General features: G+C 41.4%; 1 protein-coding gene and 1 long non-coding RNA gene across 10 annotated transcripts in view; one reads left to right on the forward strand and one right to left on the reverse strand.

The window, feature by feature from the left end:
- Positions 1 to 576: 576 nt before the first annotated feature.
- LOC132959622 (uncharacterized) lies at positions 577 to 1,544 on the forward strand. The gene is made up of 3 exons (XR_009667048.1): positions 577 to 620; positions 840 to 1,108; positions 1,470 to 1,544. It is a non-coding gene; the product is annotated as an uncharacterized LOC132959622 (long non-coding RNA).
- The window catches only part of dgkza (diacylglycerol kinase, zeta a), an 83,953-nt gene continuing 62,672 nt past the window's right edge, over positions 1,006 to 22,286 (reverse strand). For 7 of the 9 annotated variants that reach the window (XM_061032762.1, XM_061032764.1, XM_061032763.1 and 4 more), the window contains 8 exons: positions 18,045 to 18,134; positions 17,360 to 17,416; positions 15,307 to 15,350; positions 11,933 to 11,973; positions 11,729 to 11,849; positions 11,369 to 11,405; positions 10,957 to 11,056; positions 9,034 to 10,321 (listed from right to left, as the gene is read on the reverse strand). In XM_061032762.1, the coding sequence (XP_060888745.1) occupies positions 10,205 to 10,321; positions 10,957 to 11,056; positions 11,369 to 11,405; positions 11,729 to 11,849; positions 11,933 to 11,973; positions 15,307 to 15,350; positions 17,360 to 17,416; positions 18,045 to 18,134 (607 nt within the window). In that variant the 3' untranslated portion in view covers positions 9,034 to 10,204. Of the gene's footprint in view, positions 1,084 to 1,166; positions 1,208 to 9,033; positions 10,322 to 10,956; positions 11,057 to 11,368; positions 11,406 to 11,728; positions 11,850 to 11,932; positions 11,974 to 15,306; positions 15,351 to 17,359; positions 17,417 to 18,044; positions 18,135 to 18,902; positions 19,433 to 22,286 lie in introns of those variants that run through there. The other 2 variants (XM_061032758.1, XM_061032761.1) reach the window with 2 other exon arrangements.

Raw genomic sequence — 22,286 nt, forward strand, 5'->3', positions numbered from 1 at the left:
AGAGATCAGAGCACAGATACAGCATCATCATCTACACTCTGTTAACATTTAAATAAAGTGTTTAACATTTTAAAAACCTCATGGTTTCAGTTCAATGTTAGATGTTTTCATGCACAAATATAATCTGTACTTACTGCTACTTTTAGAAAATGATCAACCCTGCCTTTAACCCAGACAAGACTCTCTCTTACCTGCTGTTTGTAAAGTGTCTTCAGATAACATTTGTATTGAGTTGGCGCTCTACAAAATAAAGATTGATTGAACTGACTTATTGTTTTACAAGCCTGTCATTGAAAGTTTCCCATTTATTCAAACACTAGAATACAGAAAGAAAAAAACATCATATTCCTATTTTGAATAAAACTACATACATACCTATGATGAAAAGAATCCACATACATTCATTAATGGTAAAAAAAAAACAACAACTAAGGATTCTTCTAATGAGCTACACCTGGTTATTTGGTATACTCTTAAAGGTACAGGTACTGCTACAGGAAGTGACTGTTCAAACAGGAAGTGACTGTTCAAACAGGAAGTGCCCACCTATAAAGGAAGCAGGAAGTTAAGGGTTCCTTCTTTAGTCTTCAAGACTGCACACAGCAGGCAGCAACAGAAATGTAAGTTCCTTCACTTTACTGAAGTTAAGGTTTAGCATGTAGCTTAACATTAGCCTTGTTATAATTTGTTGCGTATTGCATCTGATTGATGTAGAATAACATGTGGCTTAGCATTAGCATGTAGCTTAGCATTAGTAACAACTAAGCTTTCTTTTGTCCTGTATTAGTTTATTGTAGAACTTTGGTAATGACTAAACTAAATGTTCTTGTGTCTTGTAGTTTTCACTCCTTCAATCTGGTGAGTAAATCAAAAGAGTAACTAACATCCTGACTCACTCATCGTTGAATGGAGTTTGTCTGACTGTTAACCTACGTACATCAAACAGGTGGAGGACTGTACACACCTGTGGAGGATGTAGAGGACCATCTCTTTGCTTCCTGCAGTGGCAGCGTGATGACGTCACCTGCAGCCGGACGAGTGGAGTGACGTGAGGCCGGCTCCCTTCAGGTGCAGCTCCTGCAGCTGATGATTCAATTCAAAGACACATGTGAGTCTGTAGAAATGAGGTGCAAAGGTCTGTAGTGAGAGATGAAACTGTCACTCACCTTCTTTAAGTCTTTGTTCTTCACACACTCAACCAGCAGCTCTACAGAGAGAATGTTACAAATGTTTGATTTACATTTTAAATAAAACAGTTTTTAAAGTTTGTTCAAGCTGTTTCAATCGTCTTCTTTAATGTAAATGATTTTCTATTAGGAAACATGCTTATTGCTGAATGTTAACTTTCATTCATCAGTCCATTTTTATTCACTTATCTCCAAATCAGAAGAAAAGTTATCTGCAGACACTTTACAATAACAAACATTTTGAAGTTTAAACTAATTGTGATGTTTTTGTAACACTTTTAGGGGCAGCCTGAACCAAACAAAGAGCTGTGAACATGTCTGCTACACCATGCTGCCACACCATGCTGCCTCGCCTGCTTCATTCAACATTTGGTGAGTATTTTAACTGTTTAAGTCACAGTCATATTCTTGATGCTAAGTAGGTGCAGATAAAACTACAAACATCTGTTTTAAGGCTTTATGACATCACGGCTACATATTTAAAACTCTGTAAATGTTGATCTGTGATCACTTTTTATACATTTGAAAGACGTGTAAACATGTCTTATCTCATTAACCACCATTTTAGTTTTGGCGTGCTTTTACATGATGCTCAAACTTCTAAATTTTAATCTTAACACACTCTTTGATGTAGATGTAGAGATTCTTTTCACTTAATTAAATGATTAAAAATTAGTCATGTATCAGAATGGCCATTTTACTTTTCATGTTTTGTACAATCCTAGCTGTAAACTGATGTCTTTGTTTCTTGTTTCTGATATTCCAGGTGTTTCCTCGCTCTCTGAACCCTGAAGAGTAGATCTGTGCTGCAGCTGGAAGGATTTTCTTTGGATTAAAGTTTACCTGTTAACTAACTCGTTGTAGCTTTCTGTGCAGTTTTCTTCGTAGATTTAAAGTTTTATTGTCTGTTTACTCTTTGCCACTTTCATAATAAATAAAATGTTAAACTCTTAATTTGTCTCATGGTTGTGTTGTCAGCATCTTTAATTCCTGATGTTTTGTAGTTGTTTCCTTCTTTGTCACACACAGCTGTGAGATTTGTTTTCATTTTAAGGAAAGTTTAAATATTTTATAACATTTAAACTGAGATTTCAATGAGTAAAAACACAGCTTCGAGATAGCCTGATTATTGGTCGCTCCTTTGGGTGACAGATATTAATAAACATGTTTCATGACAATGAAACACACTGAGAGGAAAAAGCTGAGCCTGCTCACTGATGCAGAATGGACATAGCAGTAGTTTTATTACAATAAAATATTTAACAGACATGATACATCAGCAAATTAAAATAAAGCACCCCATTGGATAGGAGCTCAAAGCTTTCTTAATGTTGTTTTATCATGTTTTAGGTCTTATAAATGTTTAGACTCAGTTATTTTAATCAGCTACTAAGAAGTCGATTTAGAGTTCAGGAACATCAGGTGTTTAATGAAATACTACAGTTTTATAATCGTTAGTCAACAGCTTAGCTACATAGAGTTATCAGTATGTTGATGTTAAAGCTGATTTAAGTGCTGTATCAAGGTCTAAACTAAAAGAAGGTCATAACTCCCCTTAAATCAGCTTTAACATCAACATACTGATAACTCTATGTAGCTAAGGATTATAAAACTGTAGTATTTCATTAAGTTCCTGAACTCTAAATCGACTTCTTAGTAGCTTTTCAAAAAGGATGAAGTCAAAACATCTATAAGACCTAAAACATAATAAAACAACATTAAGAAAGCATTGAGTCTCCTACCTGAGCAAGACGAGGATCCTCCTGGAAGACGTCAACAGAGTTCCTGTTGGAGAAGAAAAACTAATTTTAGTTCATCAAGTTAATAAAACACAAAATGTTTGTGATTATACAACATCATGATGATTGGAATAAACCTGAGTTTTATCATTCACTGTAAATTATCTGTGTTTAACTTCACTTTAAGGGTTTTCTATGAGACTGAAGCAAATTTAAATTCAAAGTTTAAATGTAGAATATAATATAGAAACATCTTTACCATACATTAACTGTCACAAGAACAAAGACTCTAATTAAAGTTAAAGGTTGAAAATAAATGTATTTTATCGTTTATAAATTACTTTATATAGAAAGGGCGCCCTCTGGTGGTTAGTTGTTGGTTACTGCACTTGAATAATAAATTAAACACAGAAAACTGGATTAAGAGCTTTAACTTTTTAAATTAAATAAATGAAGTCTATTCATATTACTTAAACAAGATGAACATTTAATTTCTGAGCTCCGTGAACAGTAATGTTTAGAAAATATGTTTTTGTTCAATAAATAAATAAAAAATAAATAATTTTACCTCGGATTAACTAATTTACATATTAGTCAATAAACTTAAATAGTTTAGTAAAGTGATAATATTCATAAACGTTATCATCAGCTTACTTTGACGATGTTTCCTCTTAACAAACATTTGTAATGACGTCAGCATGAGCATTAGCCTAGGTGTTAGCATTAGCATAAAGACGCCGGTATTTCTATTTTATGTCTTTTCACACAAAACTGGACTTTTAATGACTCACTGAGTATCCAGACTTCATCTTTCCTTCTTCTTCCACCTCTTTCATCGACAGCCATACTGCCCGCGGTCCACACCGCTTACCTGGTCGAAACAATGATATACACACCTGAGAACACTTGGGCGTGATTACCGGAAGCTTCAACCGGAAGTGACGCTGAAAGTTTCTATCGAAGAAATTAAAAATTTATAAATAAGAGGACACATAAACAAGACTAAGTCAAAAATCAAATGTTTTATTGATAAAAAATATTTATTAATGTAATTTACTTGTTTTTTAAACTCTTGGTAACCTAGCAACAAGAGAAAGTCAAACTCGGGTCACCATGGTAACATTAACCGCCCCACTAACTGCGTTCGTTAGCATAGCTCTTAGCAGGGGACGACGCTAACCTGTTTTCCGGTCTTTAGGACATTGACTGAATTCTTACCCACAGATAAATTCACTGTTAATGATGTTTACCTCCAGTTTCTCTCTTCCTTTCCCTGTCGTTCTCCAAAGTGTCCAAGAAGCAGATAAATTAGTTAGTTTGAGATACTAATGTGTAAAGATGGAGTTTAAAGGTGAAACTGCGCCCTCCTGTGGTCACTCTGTGAATTACTGCATTCGGAAGTTTCTTTTTTCACCTTTCTTGTTCTAGATACAACAAATTCAAACTTCTTTCTTTGTTTTATTTCTTTATAAATAAATGTGACTTCACTTAATCACAGATAACATATTTTTTTAATTATAAAGCAACTGTTTACTGTTTATGTTAATTAAAATCCATTGTCTTAGACGGACCCCTTTAGAAGACAGACTAAAGGAGTTTCACACTTGCAGAAAACTCCTGAAAACTCCTGATATTTGCAGGAGGAGCTGTATGTGTGAATTCAAATGGACACATTCTTTCGTTTGGACTTCACCCGGAGTTTCTCCTGACAGAACCCTACTGTAGTATTCTTTTCAGCAGTTAGTCAGAGTGAGCTGATGTGAGAACGCAGCAGAATATTATCTGGAATATTCACCTCGGGCCAATGGGAGGGGGAGTGACGTTTAAATCCTGTGACTGCTGCTCGACCACAGACTGTCTGCACGCCACCTCTACCATCTCCGTGCTCTAATGAACCTGCTGCTGCATGTTTCCTGTTCTCCAGTTTGTTCTTCTCCACTCTTTAGTTCACACTGTGATTCTGTTCAACTCCACGTAGATATAAAGACAAATATTCTCATTATAGCGTCATATACCTCAGGAGACCCCTCGCCACCCCCCTCCTGTCTGACAGTTGTAGTCCCCAGCTGTGAGGTGGATATGTGAACAACCAGATCAGGAGAATCTCCGGAGCAGTCCTCCTGAAATGATCTAGATATTTTCAGGAGTGCAGATGATTCAATTCAAAGACAATGTTTAAAGAACCTCAAAATGTTGTCGACGGAGCAAAGCATGACACTGACGCACCGAAATGAGGTGCAAAGGTCTGTAGTGAGAGACGATAAGACTCACCTTCTTTACGTCCTTGTTCTTCACACACTCAACCAGCAGCTCTACAGAGAGAGAGAGAGAGAGAGAGAGAATGTTACAAATGTTTGATTTGCATTTTAAATTGGGGAATTCATTCAAAATAAAAACTGTTGATCCGAGTTCATCAAGGACTGTGAGAACAGAAAAACATGTCGCCATTGTGATGTTCATCTTCCGCTGCTTCACTTTCATTCATCCACAACACAACTTGGATCATCAGCTTCATAACTACTGTTTACGTCTGTGAGGTTCAGCACGCCACAACTTGTAAACTGAGCTCTCAGCCTGACACATGTCACAGCGTGCTGTTGTATACATGTATACATGTACTGTGTGTGTGTGTGTGTGTGTGTGTGTGTGTACTCTGCTCTGTCAGTGAGGCTGAACTCCAGTGGAGCTGACAGCTTGCTGTGACAGAGAGCCTTAAACAAACCCGCTGTGTCGGCCGCTGCACACCAGATATGCCTTTGATTCCATTAGGCCTCAGAGTGTGCTGTGACTTTTTCCCACTTAACACCACGGTGATGATGTAAACAGCAAAGTTTTCATCCTCTGCTCTGTAATGTGTCATCAGCAACACTTTCTTCAACAATCATTTGCGATCCCTAAAAGCTGACTGTAAATCAAACATTCACACACACACACACACACACACACGTTGCAACCTGCGTTTCCAGCACTGTCCCGTTCCACATGAAGCCCGTTCTTGTGGTCTCTCGGTATTTCCAGTCAGCCACACTCGCTCAAACGCTGCCGTCCACTGAAAACATGCCAATCACACACACACACACACACACACACACACACACACACACACACACACACACACACACACACACACACACACACACACACACACACACACACACACACACACACACACACACACACACACACACACACACACACACATGAAATGACTTGATGCGTCCCGATGTTGTTAAATTGTGTTTTTGTTGTTGTATAATACAGAATATGAAGCGTCCTGTCGTCCTGTTTTTATTCTACTGTGTTAATTCTCCTGACAGAGACATCGTCCTCTGTTGCCTGGATACAGAAAACACATTTAAATTAGCTTACAGCTAGCTCTGTGGAGCTAACAAGCTGTCCTATGGCTCTTATATTCACATCCACTATTAGCTTGGAACACATTTTAAATGCATTTTTAAATCACTTTGACACTTCCCACAATTTTCACTTCCCACGGTCTTGAAAACAACATAATCCTGTTCATCATTTCTGCCATCATCGAGCAGCCCAAGGTGACATCACACATTATACGTCCTTTTCTTGAATACAACCTTTGGCCTCAATAACGACCTAAGAACTGTGTGTGTGTGTGTGTGTGTGCATGTTCTAGATCACAAATGATCTGATCAATTCATTATGTTTAACATCCTGCACCGCCCACTTTTACCTCAACATCCAACATGCTGTGCACATCTGTGCACGTGCAGGACAGCAGGATGGACGGCCTTATTCACAGTCAGACACACTTCTTAACAACCCAAGAAAAACCTGCAGAGCGACATTAAAGTTTGCCTCTAATATCTCTAACTTGTCGCACTAGTGACCAAACACATATGCTTAGCTCAGCGCTAACATGATAGGCTTCAGCGTAAACACAGCAGCTTGATCAGCACCCCTCGGTTCATAATGACTCCACAGTTACCCCTTCAGATTCAGATGGAGCGTGTGAAAACCACCTACAGTTGGTCGTACGGGCAGACGGAGGGGTCAGACTAACAGGACGAGGGACTGTGGCTCCATTCCTGAAAGAAAAACTAAATCTGTATTACATTCTACAACTTAACCACTTCACATCACTCAGGAAAATTCAGGATTCCAGTTCGAATCTGATCAGGACTCAATGAATTTTAAAGTTACATAAGGTAGGTGAAGAAGAGTTATGAGCATATGAAAGTTAATAAAATCAAGACACGGAAGAAGAATTTTAAAACAACCTTTTTAACTTGTAAATGTTTCCTTTTAATTTATGTTTAATCTAAATTAGCTCAATGAGCTGTAAAATGTAAAATTAAACCTAAGAAGAAAAGGTAAAAATGCAGCTTTAATATAAATAATTTACCAAACAATGATGTAAGACTCTAATTAAAAGGTATAGGTTGAAAATAAATGCATTTTATCGTTTATACATCACTTTACATAGAGAGGGCGCCCTCTGGTGGTTAGTTGTAAAATTTTAAATAAATGCATTTTATCGTTTATACATCACTTTACATGGAGAGGGCGCCCTCTGGTGGTTAGTTGTAAAATTTTAAATAAATGCATTTTATCGTTTATGCATCACTTTACATGGAGAGGGCGCCCTCTGGTGGTTAGTTGTAAAATTTTAAATAAATGCATTTTATCGTTTATACATCACTTTATATGGAGAGGGCGCCCTCTGGTGGTTAGTTGTAAAATTTTAAATAAATGCATTATATCGTTTATACATCACTTTACATGGAGAGGGCGCCCTCTGGTGGTTAGTTGTTACTGCGCTTAAATAAGAAATTAATCAGACTGCTGTTTCTTTGAGTAAATTAAACACAGAAGGCTTGTTGTCTTAATTTACCTTTTAGTTGTTGTCTTGGTTACTTGTTAGCTGTTGTCTTATTTACCTTTTAGCTGTTGTTTAGTTTTATTTACCTTTTAGCGGTTGTCTTGGTTACTTGTTAACTGTTGTCTTATTTACCTTTTAGCTGTTGTCTTATTTACCTTTTAGCGGTTGTCTTGGTTACTTGTTAACTGTTGTCTTATTTACCTTTTAGCGGTTGTCTTGGTTACTTGTTAGCTGTTGTCTTGGTTACTTGTTAGCTGTTGTCTTATTTACCTTTTAGCGGTTGTCTTGGTTACTTGTTAGCTGTTGTCTTGGTTACTTGTTAGCTGTTGTCTTATTTACCTTTTAGCGGTTGTCTTGGTTACTTGTTAGCGGTTGTCTTGGTTACTTGTTAGCTGTTGTCTTGGTTACTTGTTAGCTGCTGTTTGTAGCTTTTCTGTGTAGTTTGTCTTCTTAGTCTTTAATGTTTGTTGTTTTTATCTTTCAGCTGTAGTTTTGTTTAGTTATAGATTTAGTTTAAAGTTGTATTGTCTGTTTTCTTTGATTTGTGTGTTGGATGAAACTTAATATAATGTACTTTTAAAACGACATACTAACCTAAATTCATTAATGTTCCCACCATGACATAAAGGTTTATTTATTATATATACATATGGTCGATCATATATTAGGATAATATGGTTCAAAGGACCTCAAATAAAATATGGAGCATCAGTGACGTCACTAGAGACACTTTACATTTTCTTGTGTCTTGTAGTTTTCACTCCTTATTCAATCTGGTGAATAAATCAAGAGCAGGTGAGTATGTATAAATGAGGTGCACAGGTCTGGTATCATCTGTCTGTAGAGAGAGAATGTTACAAATGTTTCATTTGAAATAAAAACTGTTTTTTTAAGTTTGTTGAAGCTGTTTAACGACTCACTGGATTATTAAACTCTGCTAATCCAACATCACTCACCAAACAGACAAACACGTGCACAGGTGTGTTTGTGTCGCAGAGTGACGTCACATTCATGAGATTTCACCAAAGTCAGCGCAGTACCTGTGTGACACTCAGAATACTCCAGGTGTAGAAGATTAAAGTCCCTCATTCAGTGCAGCTGCAGGTCGATGCTAATGAGACGACAGGAATCAAACATCAACAGGAAACAGGTGATTGAGGTGTGGTGATTGGTCAGCTGATTCCGCTCCCTGGTGCCCGCTTCTGATTGGTGGAGTAACTATAGAGATACCTTCATAGAATAATTATGTTAATTAAAATTAAAAAGAACTTTATTTATCCCCGGGGGACAATCCAAAGACACGTGGAGTACAGGTTCACTCAAAATATCAAAATACATCAATAAATACAATAAGATTAGAATAAAGATATGACAGTGATGGGACAAATACAAATTCAAAAATAAGATTCACAAATGTATTTGTGATTCACACACAAATCTTTATAGTTTTTATATGTAATAGAAATCCACAAATATATAAACTGTTCAGTCTGCATTTACAAACTCATTTGTGAACCTCATTGTGTTTGTGGTTAGATTCAGCAGGGAAATGTCTGAAATATTATTATTTATTTATTTATTGTTTTGGCACCAAATCTACAAGGAATAAAGATCACTGTTTGATTCACACGATGCTAAACTCTTTCACAGTTGTGATGATTCATGAATGTTTTGGCTAAATCTTTTTCTTCTGATTTCCCTCGTGGGGTCGCTGAGCGGGACGCCATTTTTAAGAAGAGTTGAGGTGAACACTTTCTGAAATCTTCCTGAGATACAATCTGGACATAAACACTTTCCTTTAAACTAGAGTAGACACTTACATCACACAAAGCTTTTCTTTATTTCTCATTTACATACGATGATTATTTCGAGTTCCTGGACTTTGATTGATATGAAATCCTTTTAGAGTTTCGTTTCCAAAGTCAGAAACAAGAACACAGTCCGACTGTTGGTCCGCTGAAGTCTCTATTAAACACGTTGAGTTCCGGTTTTCATGTGCGGTTCTAGGCAGGGGCCAACAGGGGCCAGTGTCCCTGTAACACTGAGCTTGGTCCCCCCCTGTGGCCCCCCCTCCAAAAGGAAGAGCCCCCCGAGTATTTGACTCAACAACCGGACTCACAATCTAGTATTAAATACTGAAACTAATATAAATCATGGTATTTTTTTGGCATAATATATATTTTTTAAAGCGATCATCTTTGTCTAATTTGGTTTAATGTTCCCCATTGACAAAACAACTGCCCCCAGTTTGGCCCCCTCAGTAAAAGTGGTCTAGAACCGCCACTGCAGGTTTTGGCACAGCTTCTCTGGTGAGGGATCAGACGAGTCCTCCCGTCACACCCTGAAGCCCCGAACGAGCCGCCGTCTGTCACTCGGTCAGTCTGACGACGCTCGTAAAAAAAAAAAAAGTTCAGACTTCAGTGTCAGACGGCCGTCTCCTGATCCTCCCTCTGGATCATCTGGTAGTGCTGTCGGTTCTCCAGATACGCCGCCAGCTCGGCGTCCTCAGACTTCTCGGCTCGGTTTTTCGGAGTGTCGCCCTGAAGAAGAGACAAACAAAGATCAGAGCTGTTATCTCCAAATTCAATCCACTTAGACTCAGGAAGCTTTAATAATAATAATAATAATAAATTCGATTTATATAGTATTTATAAAGATTTAAATTAGCTGTAATGTTGTCCTTGTTTTAATGGATGTCAGAAGTTTTACAGTCCGGTACCTGAATCATCTAAAATTAATAAAAAACTGACTAAACCTTTTCTAGTTCTTCATCTTAAATAAATCAAAAATAACCCTTTACAACGAGTTCTAACTTGTAAGGATCATGGACTGTGCAACACAGCACATACTCCGACATACTAACCTAAATTCATTAATCGTCCATTGTTACCACCATGACATAAGATTTAAGTAAAATATGGATCATCAGTGATGTCACTAGAGACACTGTACACATGATATGTTAACACCAAGAAAGAAACTATCTGTCTGCCTCTCCTCTCTCTGTATCTAGGTCATTGCTGAGTCCAGCCAGTGAGGCTCCAAACCTCCATGGAAATGTGAACAAAATGAGAGAAGATGCCTGTTTGAGGTGAACACACACAGACTGCACTGATGGTGAGAACTGGACGCAGATATCCATTTTAAAGGCTGCAGGTTAGAGTCTGAACTGTACCTGTAGGTCTGTCTTCATGAGCGAGGCTCCTGCTTCAACCAGATAATGACAGATAGTTCTTTGACACAGGGACGCAGCTCGGTGAAGGACCGTCTCCCCCCTGGTCAACAGAAGAGAGAGAGAGATAGAGAGAGCGTCAGATTACAGCATCTGACAACATCACCCGAGGAACAGACATCAACGGTGGCACATATATCATCACATACAGACTGAACAGAGATCACAGCAACAACATCAAAGCTGGAGATACAGGCACAGGACTGAAGTTGGAAAGTTTCACAACATTTTCTCAGCAACAGCATCATCATCTACACTCTGTTAACATTTAAATAAAGTGTTTAGCATTTTAAAAAACCTCATGGTTTCAGTTCAATGTTAGATGTTTTCAAGCACAAATAGAATCTGTACTTACTGCAGTTTTTCTGTAACGTCCAGCAGATCACTTGGAGCTAAAAAGACATCAGACGAGACCGTTATGGGTGAGAGTCGACTACAAACTACTTAAAACGCAGGGTTGGTGATTTTCTCCAGATCCACTTTTTAAGATTCTGGTTGAAATTGTCTTTGCTGACAATGAGCTGCATTGTCAGAGCTTACCAACCCTCTCTTAAACCTGCTGTTTGTAAAGTGTCTTGAGATAACATTTGTATTGAGTTGGCGCTCTACAAAATAAAGATTGATTGAAACTACATGTTTTAAACTTTACTGTTGAATAAGCAAGACTTATTGTTTTACAAGCGTGCACCAAACAGGTGGAGGCCTGTACACATACCGTTGTCGAGGATGTAGCGGACCATCTCTTTGCTTCCTGCGCTGGCAGCGTGATGAAGTAAACTGCAGCCGGACGAGTCGAGTGACGTGAGGTCGGCTCCCTTCAGGTGCAGCTCCTGCAGCTGATGATTCAATTCAAAGACACATGTGAGTATGTAGAAATGAGGTGCAAAGGTCTGTAGTGAGAGATGAAACTGTCACTCACCTTCTTTAAGTCGTTGTTCTTCACACACTCAACCAGCAGCTCTACAGAGAGAATGTTACAAATGTTTGATTTACATTTTAAATTGGGGAATAAAAACTGCTTTTTAAATTTGTTCAAGCTGTTTCAATCGTCTTCTTGCTCCGGCATCTCATGACTCATCGTCTTATGTTGAAACTGATGTAAGAAGTATTTTGGCTGTGCTGTGTATTGCCACTATTGTGTGTGTGTGTGGGGGGCTCTGACTCACTGGATTATTAAACTCTGCTAATCCAACATCACTCACCAAACAGACAAACATACGGCGTTAAGACCAACGAGTTGTTTGTGTGATTCTGTCGCACATTCATGAGATTTCACCAAAGTTACCACGGTACCCGTGTGACACTCATAACAGAGGATTAAAATCCCTCATTCAGTACGATACAGCTGCAGACGACAGATACTGAAGCAATCATGCAACCTGTTGATAAATCCAGAGCTACAGATTCACAGAGGTAAATACTCCTGATATAAGAAGACCGACGAGTTTATAGAAAATGTTTCAGAATAAAAGAAACAAACCTTCATGGACAGACAGATATGCTTTGATTACGTCTGATTGTGTTGGATGTTTGTAGGAACTTTTTTCCATTTGAACTTTTGTGATCTGTTGGTTTGGTAACCTCAGCATCGTGGAGAAATACAGTTAAACTTTGAGTTGAATCATCTAGAGCGTGTTTTAAAAAAAAAATAAGAGCCAATCAGAATGCAAAGAACACCCTCATGTGCTCCTTGAGACTGGTTTCGAGTCCACATTTTGAAGGTCTCGGTCTGGGACTAGAAGGAAAACACCTCTTTCAAAAACAACAAATAACTTCACTTCATTTGTAGTTTGATTTTTATCCCCCGTTTACGACCGCAACCTTCCCGGTGTTACGGTCTAAGTGCCTCCTGCACACAAAGATATTTGTTGTCTTGGTCTTGACTCGGTCTCGGAGCACTCTGGTTCGTGTGGTCTTGACTACAACACTCCCCCTCACATCAGAGTTCAGACTTCTGCAGACAGGGAGGAGGTTCACTTCCATCAGGAGGACCAAAAGCTGTTGGTTTTTTAAACGAGCTGCAGGCCTTGTTGCCATGACACTTTAACTTAAGGACTGTTAGTGTTTGTGTCTCTTATCATCACCACCAGTTTTGTTTTTGTAAGTATTTCTGTCTTTGTTGTTCCTCGGGGACGATAACAATCCTCCAATCCAATTACATGGATTTTGCATGTATGTGATTTCTCCTGCAGTGGAGACGTGGAGCAGCAGAGGAGCAGCCATTCTGAAACTTAAACGACACGCACAGATCCCGCCAGTGAACCAGACACGGGCAACAAAGGCATCGTCATGATAATGAACGCGGTCATCAAACGCAGACGCCCAGCGTGGTCATGTCACAGGTTAACACGTTGGTGTGTACAGGATGAAGAAACGCTTCAATAACATATGAGATGAATGTTTATTAGGCTGACCTCAATACTCACTCCACCTCACTATCTCTCTCCAACGTCCTAATCCAGTTATGTTTGGCTTAGTGTGCGTGTGTGTGTGTGAGAGAGAGAGGGGGGGGGGGGGGGAGAGAAAGGGAGCAGACTTCAAAAAACCGAGCTAAGAGCTTTTGTGGCTTCAAGACAAATCAGAAACAACACACAGACGAACAACACACACTCTGAATGAAGGAAGAGAGGTGGAGGAAACAGTCCACATGAGGGGGGGGGGAGGAATCAAGGAGACAAGGAGAGGAAACAAGGACTTGGAATAGATAAGAGAGGACACAAACAAGGGGGGAGGAGAGGAAGAAAGGATTCGAGAGGAAAGGAGTCAAAGAGGTAAGAGCAGAAAGGAAGAGAAGGACAGAATACAATAAAATAGAGAATAGGAAGGATGGAGAGAAAGGGAATAAGAGAGGAGAGGAATGAAGGACACAAATAAACAGAGGAGAGAAAAGACAACAAAGAGGAGAGTAAGCTATGGAGAGGAGAGAGGAGACAAGAGGGGAGACAAACAAAGGTGAGAAGGAAAAGAAGTACAGAGAGGTAAGAAGGAAGGAAGGAAGGATGGAAGGAAGGAAGGAAGGACAGGAGCAAAGGAAAGCAATGGAAGAAAGGAAGGAGTAAAGGATGGAAAATAAATATATGTGAGGACACAAGAGGGAGATGAGAGGAAGCAAGGAGAGGAGAGGAGAGGAACCAAGGAGAGGAGAGGGACGATTTGAAAGAAGGAAACAAAGTAGGAAAGAAGAAAAACACACACACACGTCGCTTGCTCCAATGAACTCCTCGGTTTGATGCAGTCAACCTGTCTGACCCTTATGGGAGCTGTGTGTGTGTGTGTGTGTGTGTGTGTGTGTGTGTGTGTGTGTGTGTGTGTGTGTGTGTGTGTGTGTGTGTGTGTGTGTGTGTGTGTGTGTGTGTGTGTGTGTGTGTGTGTGTGTGTGTGTGTGTGTGTGTGTGTGTGTGTGTTTGAAACAGTCACTGCGTGTTCCTGATGTTTGACGGACAGAACGACGGACTGAATTTAAATGTTCGCTTCACTAAATCTGAACGTAATTATGCAAATCAAAGCAAACGTCAACAGTTAGCTTCAGGAGTGTCACGTTCAGTTTGTGAGGAGTGCGGAGCGAGAGGAGGCGGGGTCACACCCTGGACTGGTCGCCAGCCAATCACAGGGACGGACAACCAGCCACACTCACATTCACACCTACGGGGCAAAAGTCTGTCATCTCGTCTGTGTCTGAATCAGCAGCGCCTCTGTGTTAGTTATCTGCTGCTGCAGACTCAAAGCTGATTTCCATACCGGCTTTAATCACTCTCACTGAGAACTGGGTTGTGTTCGGCTCCAAACACCGAAAACTAGAATCAAACAAACAAAACAAAAAACCTGCTGGCAAACTCCCCGCCGAGAGAGAGAGAGAGAGAGAGAGAGAGAGAGAGAGAGGGGAACACAACTGAACCAGATCATGAAGCGAAAACACTCGAGTCCCCGAAGAGGAGAAGAACCGCCGAGAAGCTGACAGAGAGAAAAACTCCCAGCATGCAAAGTGAGCCGCGAGGAGACCGAGGTTGGAAAAAAAAAAATGTGTCAGAGAAGAAAAAAAAAACAATCTGTCTGGAGACGCAGAAGCTGTCGCACCTGTCTTTGTTCCCCCCACACACACACACACACACCTGTCAGCTACAGTACAGGGATCAGCAGTGAAGTGAAGACGTTCAGACCAAAAAGGACATTTTCACAGTTCAGACCTGGTTTTTAAAGTATCGTTTTCGAGGTGAAACTCACGCTAAGGGTCGGGTTAAAAGCACACAAGAATATATATCTAAATCTGTGTGAGTGTGTGTGTGTGTGTGTTACCTTTTTCTCTCTCCGGATCGCTCATTTTCTGGCTCTTCTCCGTTCTGCAGAGAGAGAGAGAGAGAGAGAGAGAGTAAAAACACACGAGAGGAGCCGTTCAACCACTTACTGTTTCTACATTTGCGGGGATGAAAAACCCTCTCAAACACACACACACGCTCACACACACTCATCCACACACACACACGCCGACCAGACCTCCCTCACTCTGTGTTTCATAGTACGGAGGATTTCTGTTGATATCAGGCTCCAGCTTTTTATGTATTTAGAGTCTAAATGATCAGGAAACAAAACTGATGCTCATGGAATCACGTTTGTCTCTTTTGTGTTCTCCTCATCTTTGTTCCTCTTCCCTTGATTCCTCTCCTTAGCAACACTCCCTTCCTTATTGCCTTCCTTTCCTTACCTCCTCTCCTCCACTCTGCTCTCTGTGCCTCCTCTCTTGTGTCAGGGCGGAGGGGAGTGGAGACGAGCGGTGAGGTGGGAGCGTTTGTTTTGATGCGTTGACTTTAAAGGGTAAAGTGAGAATCTTATCTTTCAAACACTGAAGAAAGCAAATGTGCAGATTCAAACTAATGTGGAGCTGGAGTTCAGATCAGGAGGAGACGGAGCGCACGTGTTCCCGTTAGTGTAGAGGAAGTGATACAGCCGAGTAATGAAGGAACCAATGAAAACACAAGGTCATATTATCACTTTTTGAAGGTGAATATAGACGAAAAACTTTCAGGAATTACCTTCATAACCTCTCTCTCTCCCTCTCTCTCTCTCTCTCCCTCTCTCTCTCTCTCTCTCCCTCTCTCTCTCTCTCTGTCTCTCTCTCTCTCTCTCTCTCTCTCTCCCTCTCTCTCTCTCCCTCTCTCTCTCTCTCTCTCCCTCTCTCTCTCTCTCTCTCTCTCTGTCTCTCTCTCTCTCTCTCTCTGTCTCTCTCTCTCTGTCTGTCTGTCTGTCTGTCTGTCTCTCTCTCTCTCTGTCTGTCTGTCTGTCTGTCTCTCTCTCTCTCTCTCTCCCTCTCTCTCTCTCTCTCCCTCTCTCTCTCTCTCTCTCTCTCTGTCTCTCTCTGTCTGTCTGTCTGTCTGTCTGTCTCTCTCTCTCTCTCTCTGTCTGTCTGTCTGTCTGTCTCTCTCTCTCTCTCTCTGTCTCTCTCTCTGTCTGTCTGTCTCTCTCTCTCTGTCTGTCTGTCTGTCTGTCTGTCTGTCTCTCGCTCTCTCTCTCTGTCTCTCTGTCTGTCTGTCTCTCTGTCTCTCTCTCTCTCTGTCTGTCTCTCTCTCTGTCTCTCTCTCCCCCTCTCTCTCTCTCTTTCTGTCTGTCTCTCTCTGTCTCTCCCTCTCTCTCTCACTCTCTCACTCTCTCACACACACACACACACACACACACACACACACACACACACACACACACACACACACACACACACACACACACACACACACACACACACACACACACACACACACACACACACACACACACACACTGGCCTTTCAGGTCACAGAATAAATCGACATGCACTCGTTTAGTCGGCGAGGTCGTGTTTTAATGAGCAGAGGCCGTTCTGCTTTAACGGACGCCGCTGCGTTTTAATGAGCAGAGGGAGGTGACACGCAGACTCGAAGTCGAACTGACAATATCACGAGAACTTTGGTTGTTAACGAACGAGAAGATTAAAGAAGAAGTCAGGCATGAACGTCAAACTGCGAGCAGCAAACGCGCGTCACAGCGACCGCGGGGAAGTGTTGTGATGAATACGTACATGTGATGAAATAAAAGCTTTAATCAGCCGATGTGATTTAAAATGAGCACATTATTAAAGGAGCAGTATGTAACTCTGACACCTAGTGGTTAAAACAGGTACTGCAGTCTAAATTCTAAACATTGTAGAGAGCTGTCTCATCAGTTTGTGTGGATTTTGGCGCCCCCTGTGGACAAAGTGTATCCTACGTGGGCTCATTTAGATCATCTGAATCCAGAATTTTTCATCTTTAAAACAAGATTTTTGATTTATTTTTCCATGTTGATGTGGTGTTGTGATCTGAATAAGATGTAAAGCACTGACCTCAGTTTGGGTTTAAAATCAGCAGCCGTGGTGTTTGAACGATGGATACATCCCGCCCTGCAGAGCACAAACCAGTCAGTACTGAAAACAGTCATTCAAGGGCTGAACAATTTAAATTGCTCCAGATATCTATTCCACCTCCTCGACGTCTAGATACCAAACGATGCTAACATCACCTTAAAGGAAGAATGTGCGACATGTCCCACATAAATATCTCAGAAATCAAGTCTGTGTAAATGTGTCTCTGAGTCATGACTGTCTACAATGAGGGAGAAGCTCGAGTCCCGCTGGCTGTGTTGTTGTCAGAGCCGTGTTTACATGGACGGGACGGCCGGCTCCTCCCCTTGTGTATAAAAGCTGTTTTAGTCAAAAACTAGAGAGAAGAAGAAGAACATACTCACTGATTATTTGGATGTTAGTAAGAGTTTTTAGATCACGCTCATTCTGTGTCAGTTTACATGAAATGTGAAGCTACTGTGGAGGAGGCGTGGCCAAACAGCAGTTTGTTTTGGTTTCATGCTGGTGCTAAAGGGCGACCTCTACTGGATCAAAAAGTCGCACATTCTTCCTTTAAATAACCAGATTTCAACATCAACACATTCCTAAAAAACAGGAAGTTTTGCTCCATTTTGAAAAGTTGCATCTGAGAAACAAAAGTTTGTTATTGTTTTGTCTGTTTACAAACCTGGTCAGTTTGCTGGGCAGAGGTGCGGCGCAGTGGGATAAAGCGTCGGCTGCAGAGCTGTCACTGTTCACTCGCTGCCTCTGGGAGGAACTGCACAAGAGGAAACAGAAGAAACAGAATCAATGACGGAAAGTTTCCTGCGACAAGTTCAGATATTCGCCAGACGAGTTCAGCGACCAGACGCCCCCCCCGGGAAGGAACGGCGGGAGACGTTTTCTATCCTTTTTTTCAAACAATGCACTTAAAACAATATCGATAACGACCGTTTCTTAGTTATCTTTGTCCTTTAAAAACAACCGTAATGATCTCTTCTGCCTTCCAAAGTGTCAACAACCTTTCATGTCACCTCTGCTCTCACGTCTCTGAAAGTTTGGATCTCCGTTAGACAAAGAGTTGAACACAGATAATGAGCACGAGTGGGATAAAAGCAGCGTTAGAGGAAAGAAGAAGTGAGAGGCAAAGCGGTTTGAAGTCGTGTTAAAAGTGTAAAATAAAAAAAGTTGAGGGTCGGAGAGTTTCTTGCAGAATTTTAAAAAATGTAACTGAAAGGAGCCAAAGAGGAAGTGAGGCCTCGGGTATGATCTTCTAACATCGGGAGAGAGGGGACGTACTGGTTAAACAGGGTGGATAAGACGTTACCCAGTCCGACCAGCAACCCTGAAAACTATCTGAACTCGCTCCCAGAGGCAGAGCAGATGATGATAGACCAGGTCTGCCTCTGGTCTTTCAGAGATCTCACATCCTGCAGTTCAACAGTGGAGGTTCAGGAAGTGAAAATCCAGTTCATGTTCTCCATAGTGATGTCATAACCATCTGACCACGAGCTACCCGACTGTGAAACGATCACATACACTCCTGTTTGTCTGATATCAACCTCGTTTTAACAACTTGTCTTATTCACGATATCAGTGGAAAGAACTACACCACCCATGACCACAGCAACGTCTCTGATTGGTGGAGCTTGCTGTTACCATGGCGATGTCTCCTGCCCCTCAGCGCCTTATGTGAACGGATAGAAGGCTGGCTACTCACTTAGCTAACAACGACAAAAGTTACAATCAAGAAGAGGCGGTATCATTCGCAATGCATTGTGGGATGTGTAGTTCATTGACTCCGGATGAAAAATATGAACACAGTCTTCTTGCACTTTTGCCCTCTTCTCCTTTTTTTGCACCAAATCAAATGTGCTATGGTCCTGAGTATTAGGGTAGCTGGTTGTCATGGTTACAGCCTTCAATGTCTTGATATAAGGATTTTTTTATACTGTGCAGCCTTCATGCAGATACAAGCCTGTTGTGTTTTCCAAGCAGGAAAACACCTGGCCTGGTCCTCTTTGGTAGCAGGACCAAAAGGGACCAGCTGAAGGCCACGTCAGAGTCCTCCTTCGACTACACACACACACGCACACACACACACACACACAGGGAGGGATAAAAATACAACTTTTAACCGTCTGTTGTAATCGTGTCTGTGTGTCTGTTTGGATTTTGGTTTTGTTCCAACGTCTCTGTTTGTGAAACATTAGTTCTTTAGTTCTTGGTGTCGGAGCTTTGATATCACAGAGGGCATCGTTTGTGTCTCGCTGCTGAGGAAAACAAACTTCACGCTGCTCCTGCCTCCTACATTTACTTTAAAAAAAATAAAAAATAACAACCTGCCAGCTACATCCACTGCACGGTGTGAAATGTCACTCTGAGTACTGAGGAAACTTTTCACTCTTGACTGATGTGAAGACACAGTCTGTCCTGAGGAGATTTCACACCGAGAAACAAACACCGCCAGGAGGAGAGAGGATGCTGGAGATGCTGCAGCTGAACCCTCCCACAGCTTCCTGAGTTATATTTGTCTTTACACCTCACCTCTGCATCCCCTGTCACCTGTGATATCCTCTGATTTAGACCTCGGTTACCTCCAGTGTTGCTCTTAAAACACTCGAGGGAACATGTGCAACAGCTTCTACATGATGTAAAAACGTAATGTTGACGACGCCCGTCTGAAACGTTAGATCTGACTGCATGACTGAAGGAGCTGCAGGGCTTTTAACGGGTCCTTAACTGGTCTGGAAACATCTTTTAAGTAACATCATCACAGACTCAATGTCTTTGTTTCTTTTAACCTGAAGCACCGTCGTTCCCAAACCTTAAACACGCTCAAGTAAAACAAACATTTGTAAGGGGTTACTAAAGCTATTTCCACTTCTGTGTTTATGTACATAATCTCTGTTTTTGTCTGAATGTAGTCTGGTGTGTTTGCACAGAGATGTAACAGCTGTTTCTCTGCGGGGATCCTTTCTGTGATGATGTCACAATCTGAGCCTGTCAGGGACAAAAACAACAACTTTTAGAGGACACCATCCATCCATTATCTTTACCGCTTTTCCCCGTTTGGTCGCGAGGGGGCTTGGAGCGGATCCCAGCTGTCATTGGCACACTGGACTGTTCATCAGCCAATCACAGGGCAGACATGTAGAGACAGGCAACCAGCCACACTCACATTCACACCTACGGGGAATTTAGAGTCACCTAACGAGCATGTCTTTGGACTGTGGGAGGAAGCCACACATGCACGGGGAGAGAAGATGCAATCTCCTCGCTGTCCCCTCCGCTGTGAGGGGACAGCGCTAAGCACCTGCACCGCCATGCAGCCTCTACCTCGAATAGAAAATAACAAAAAAATGGGAAGAAGTGTCTTCCACATCTCACATAATTCTTCAAATCTGAGTCCAGATTTTCTCTCCTCATAATTCACAAAATTCTTCGACCTGTTGAGCGTCAGCCTGCTGTCGTGTTAACCCCGTGTCTTCATTAACAGATTTACACCTGATGTCGGAGCGTTAAGTGACAGCATGCGAAGCAATCGGCTCGAAAATCATCTGAAAAAAAACAACAAAAAACAACAAAAACAAAATGTTCGGTGTGTAGGTGTCTTTCAGCAAGTTCGTCAGAGAGACGCAGGAGAGAGAGGGAGAGAGAGAGAGGGGTAATTATGGTGGGAGGAATAACGCTCACCTCTGTCCCTGCGTGGGCTAACTGCTACTCTGTTTATGTGTGAGTGTGTGTGTGTGTGTGTGTCTAAGTACGGCAGATTGGTGTGACTCTTGAGCGCTCTGACATGCTTTCCATCTCTCTCCATCCTCTGTGTTTCTATCTTTCTCCTCCTGAAACCCATCTCTCTCTCTCTCTCTCTCTCTCTCTCTCGGCCCCTGCCTCTCGGTCTCCTCTCTCCTCCTCATCCTCCCACTCAGAGCTCTCAGCATTGCAAATCAGACCGCCAACACACACACGTGCACGCACACACACACACACACAGCCAAAGGGAAGTGTTGTTAGGATCAGCAGGTTGCGTTGCTCTGCCTGTACTCACATTGTACCTGTTACTTTATTTATTCCCTCTTCTGTATGCTAATTTCTTTTACATTTTCAATCCTCACATGAGCTCCGACGGGAGGAGGAATATCATGATCCGGCCCGTGTTCATCGCATCACGCCGTCATATCAGCTCCTTTTTTTAAATTTCTACCCGAAGTGTTCACTGCCGCACAGACGGTGAATACAAATCAAAGCTGTGAACGAGAGGTCAAAGCGATCGCAGCAAAGTGATGTCCACTTAACGCTAACGATTAACATTAATTACTGACACGGTACAGGAGAGCACGTCGTTTCCATGCACGATGTGATCAGACACAGAGCGGCGGTCACATTAACGTGAACGTCATGTCATGGCTACGACCTGAAAGCTTTTAGCTGTTATTGTTTTTGTTAATAGCTGTAATTATCTGGATATATCTGAATCCATAATCACGCCTGAAACTATTTAAAACATTCAGAGCTGTTTACAAAATCACTAAATTACATGGTATCGTTTTTTTTTTTCTATCCAGAACCAGGTTCATCCCGAGGTGAGATAAACACTTTTACAATCAAGCAGCGATGGAGGGACTTATTTACGACACTTTTTCAATAAAAGGAGTCTGAAAAGGTTGATAAAATCAGTGATGAGGGGGCGCTGGTAGCTCAGTGGTTAGTGTGTGAGACTCATGTACGGAGGCTGTAGTCCTCAAACAGGGCAGCCCAGGTTCAAACCGACCTGTGGCTCCTTTCCTGCATGTCATTCCTCACTCTCTCTCTCCCTGATTTCTGACTCTATCCACCCTCCTACTTCTAAAATAAAAATCACAAAAAAAAAAATTCAGTGATGAGAAAAAAAAGAGAAACTCTCTCTGAAACAGTTTCCTCTCTGCTC

This window comes from Labrus mixtus, chromosome 24 (assembly GCF_963584025.1).
Source record: "Labrus mixtus chromosome 24, fLabMix1.1, whole genome shotgun sequence".
NCBI lineage: Eukaryota > Metazoa > Chordata > Actinopteri > Labriformes > Labridae > Labrus > Labrus mixtus.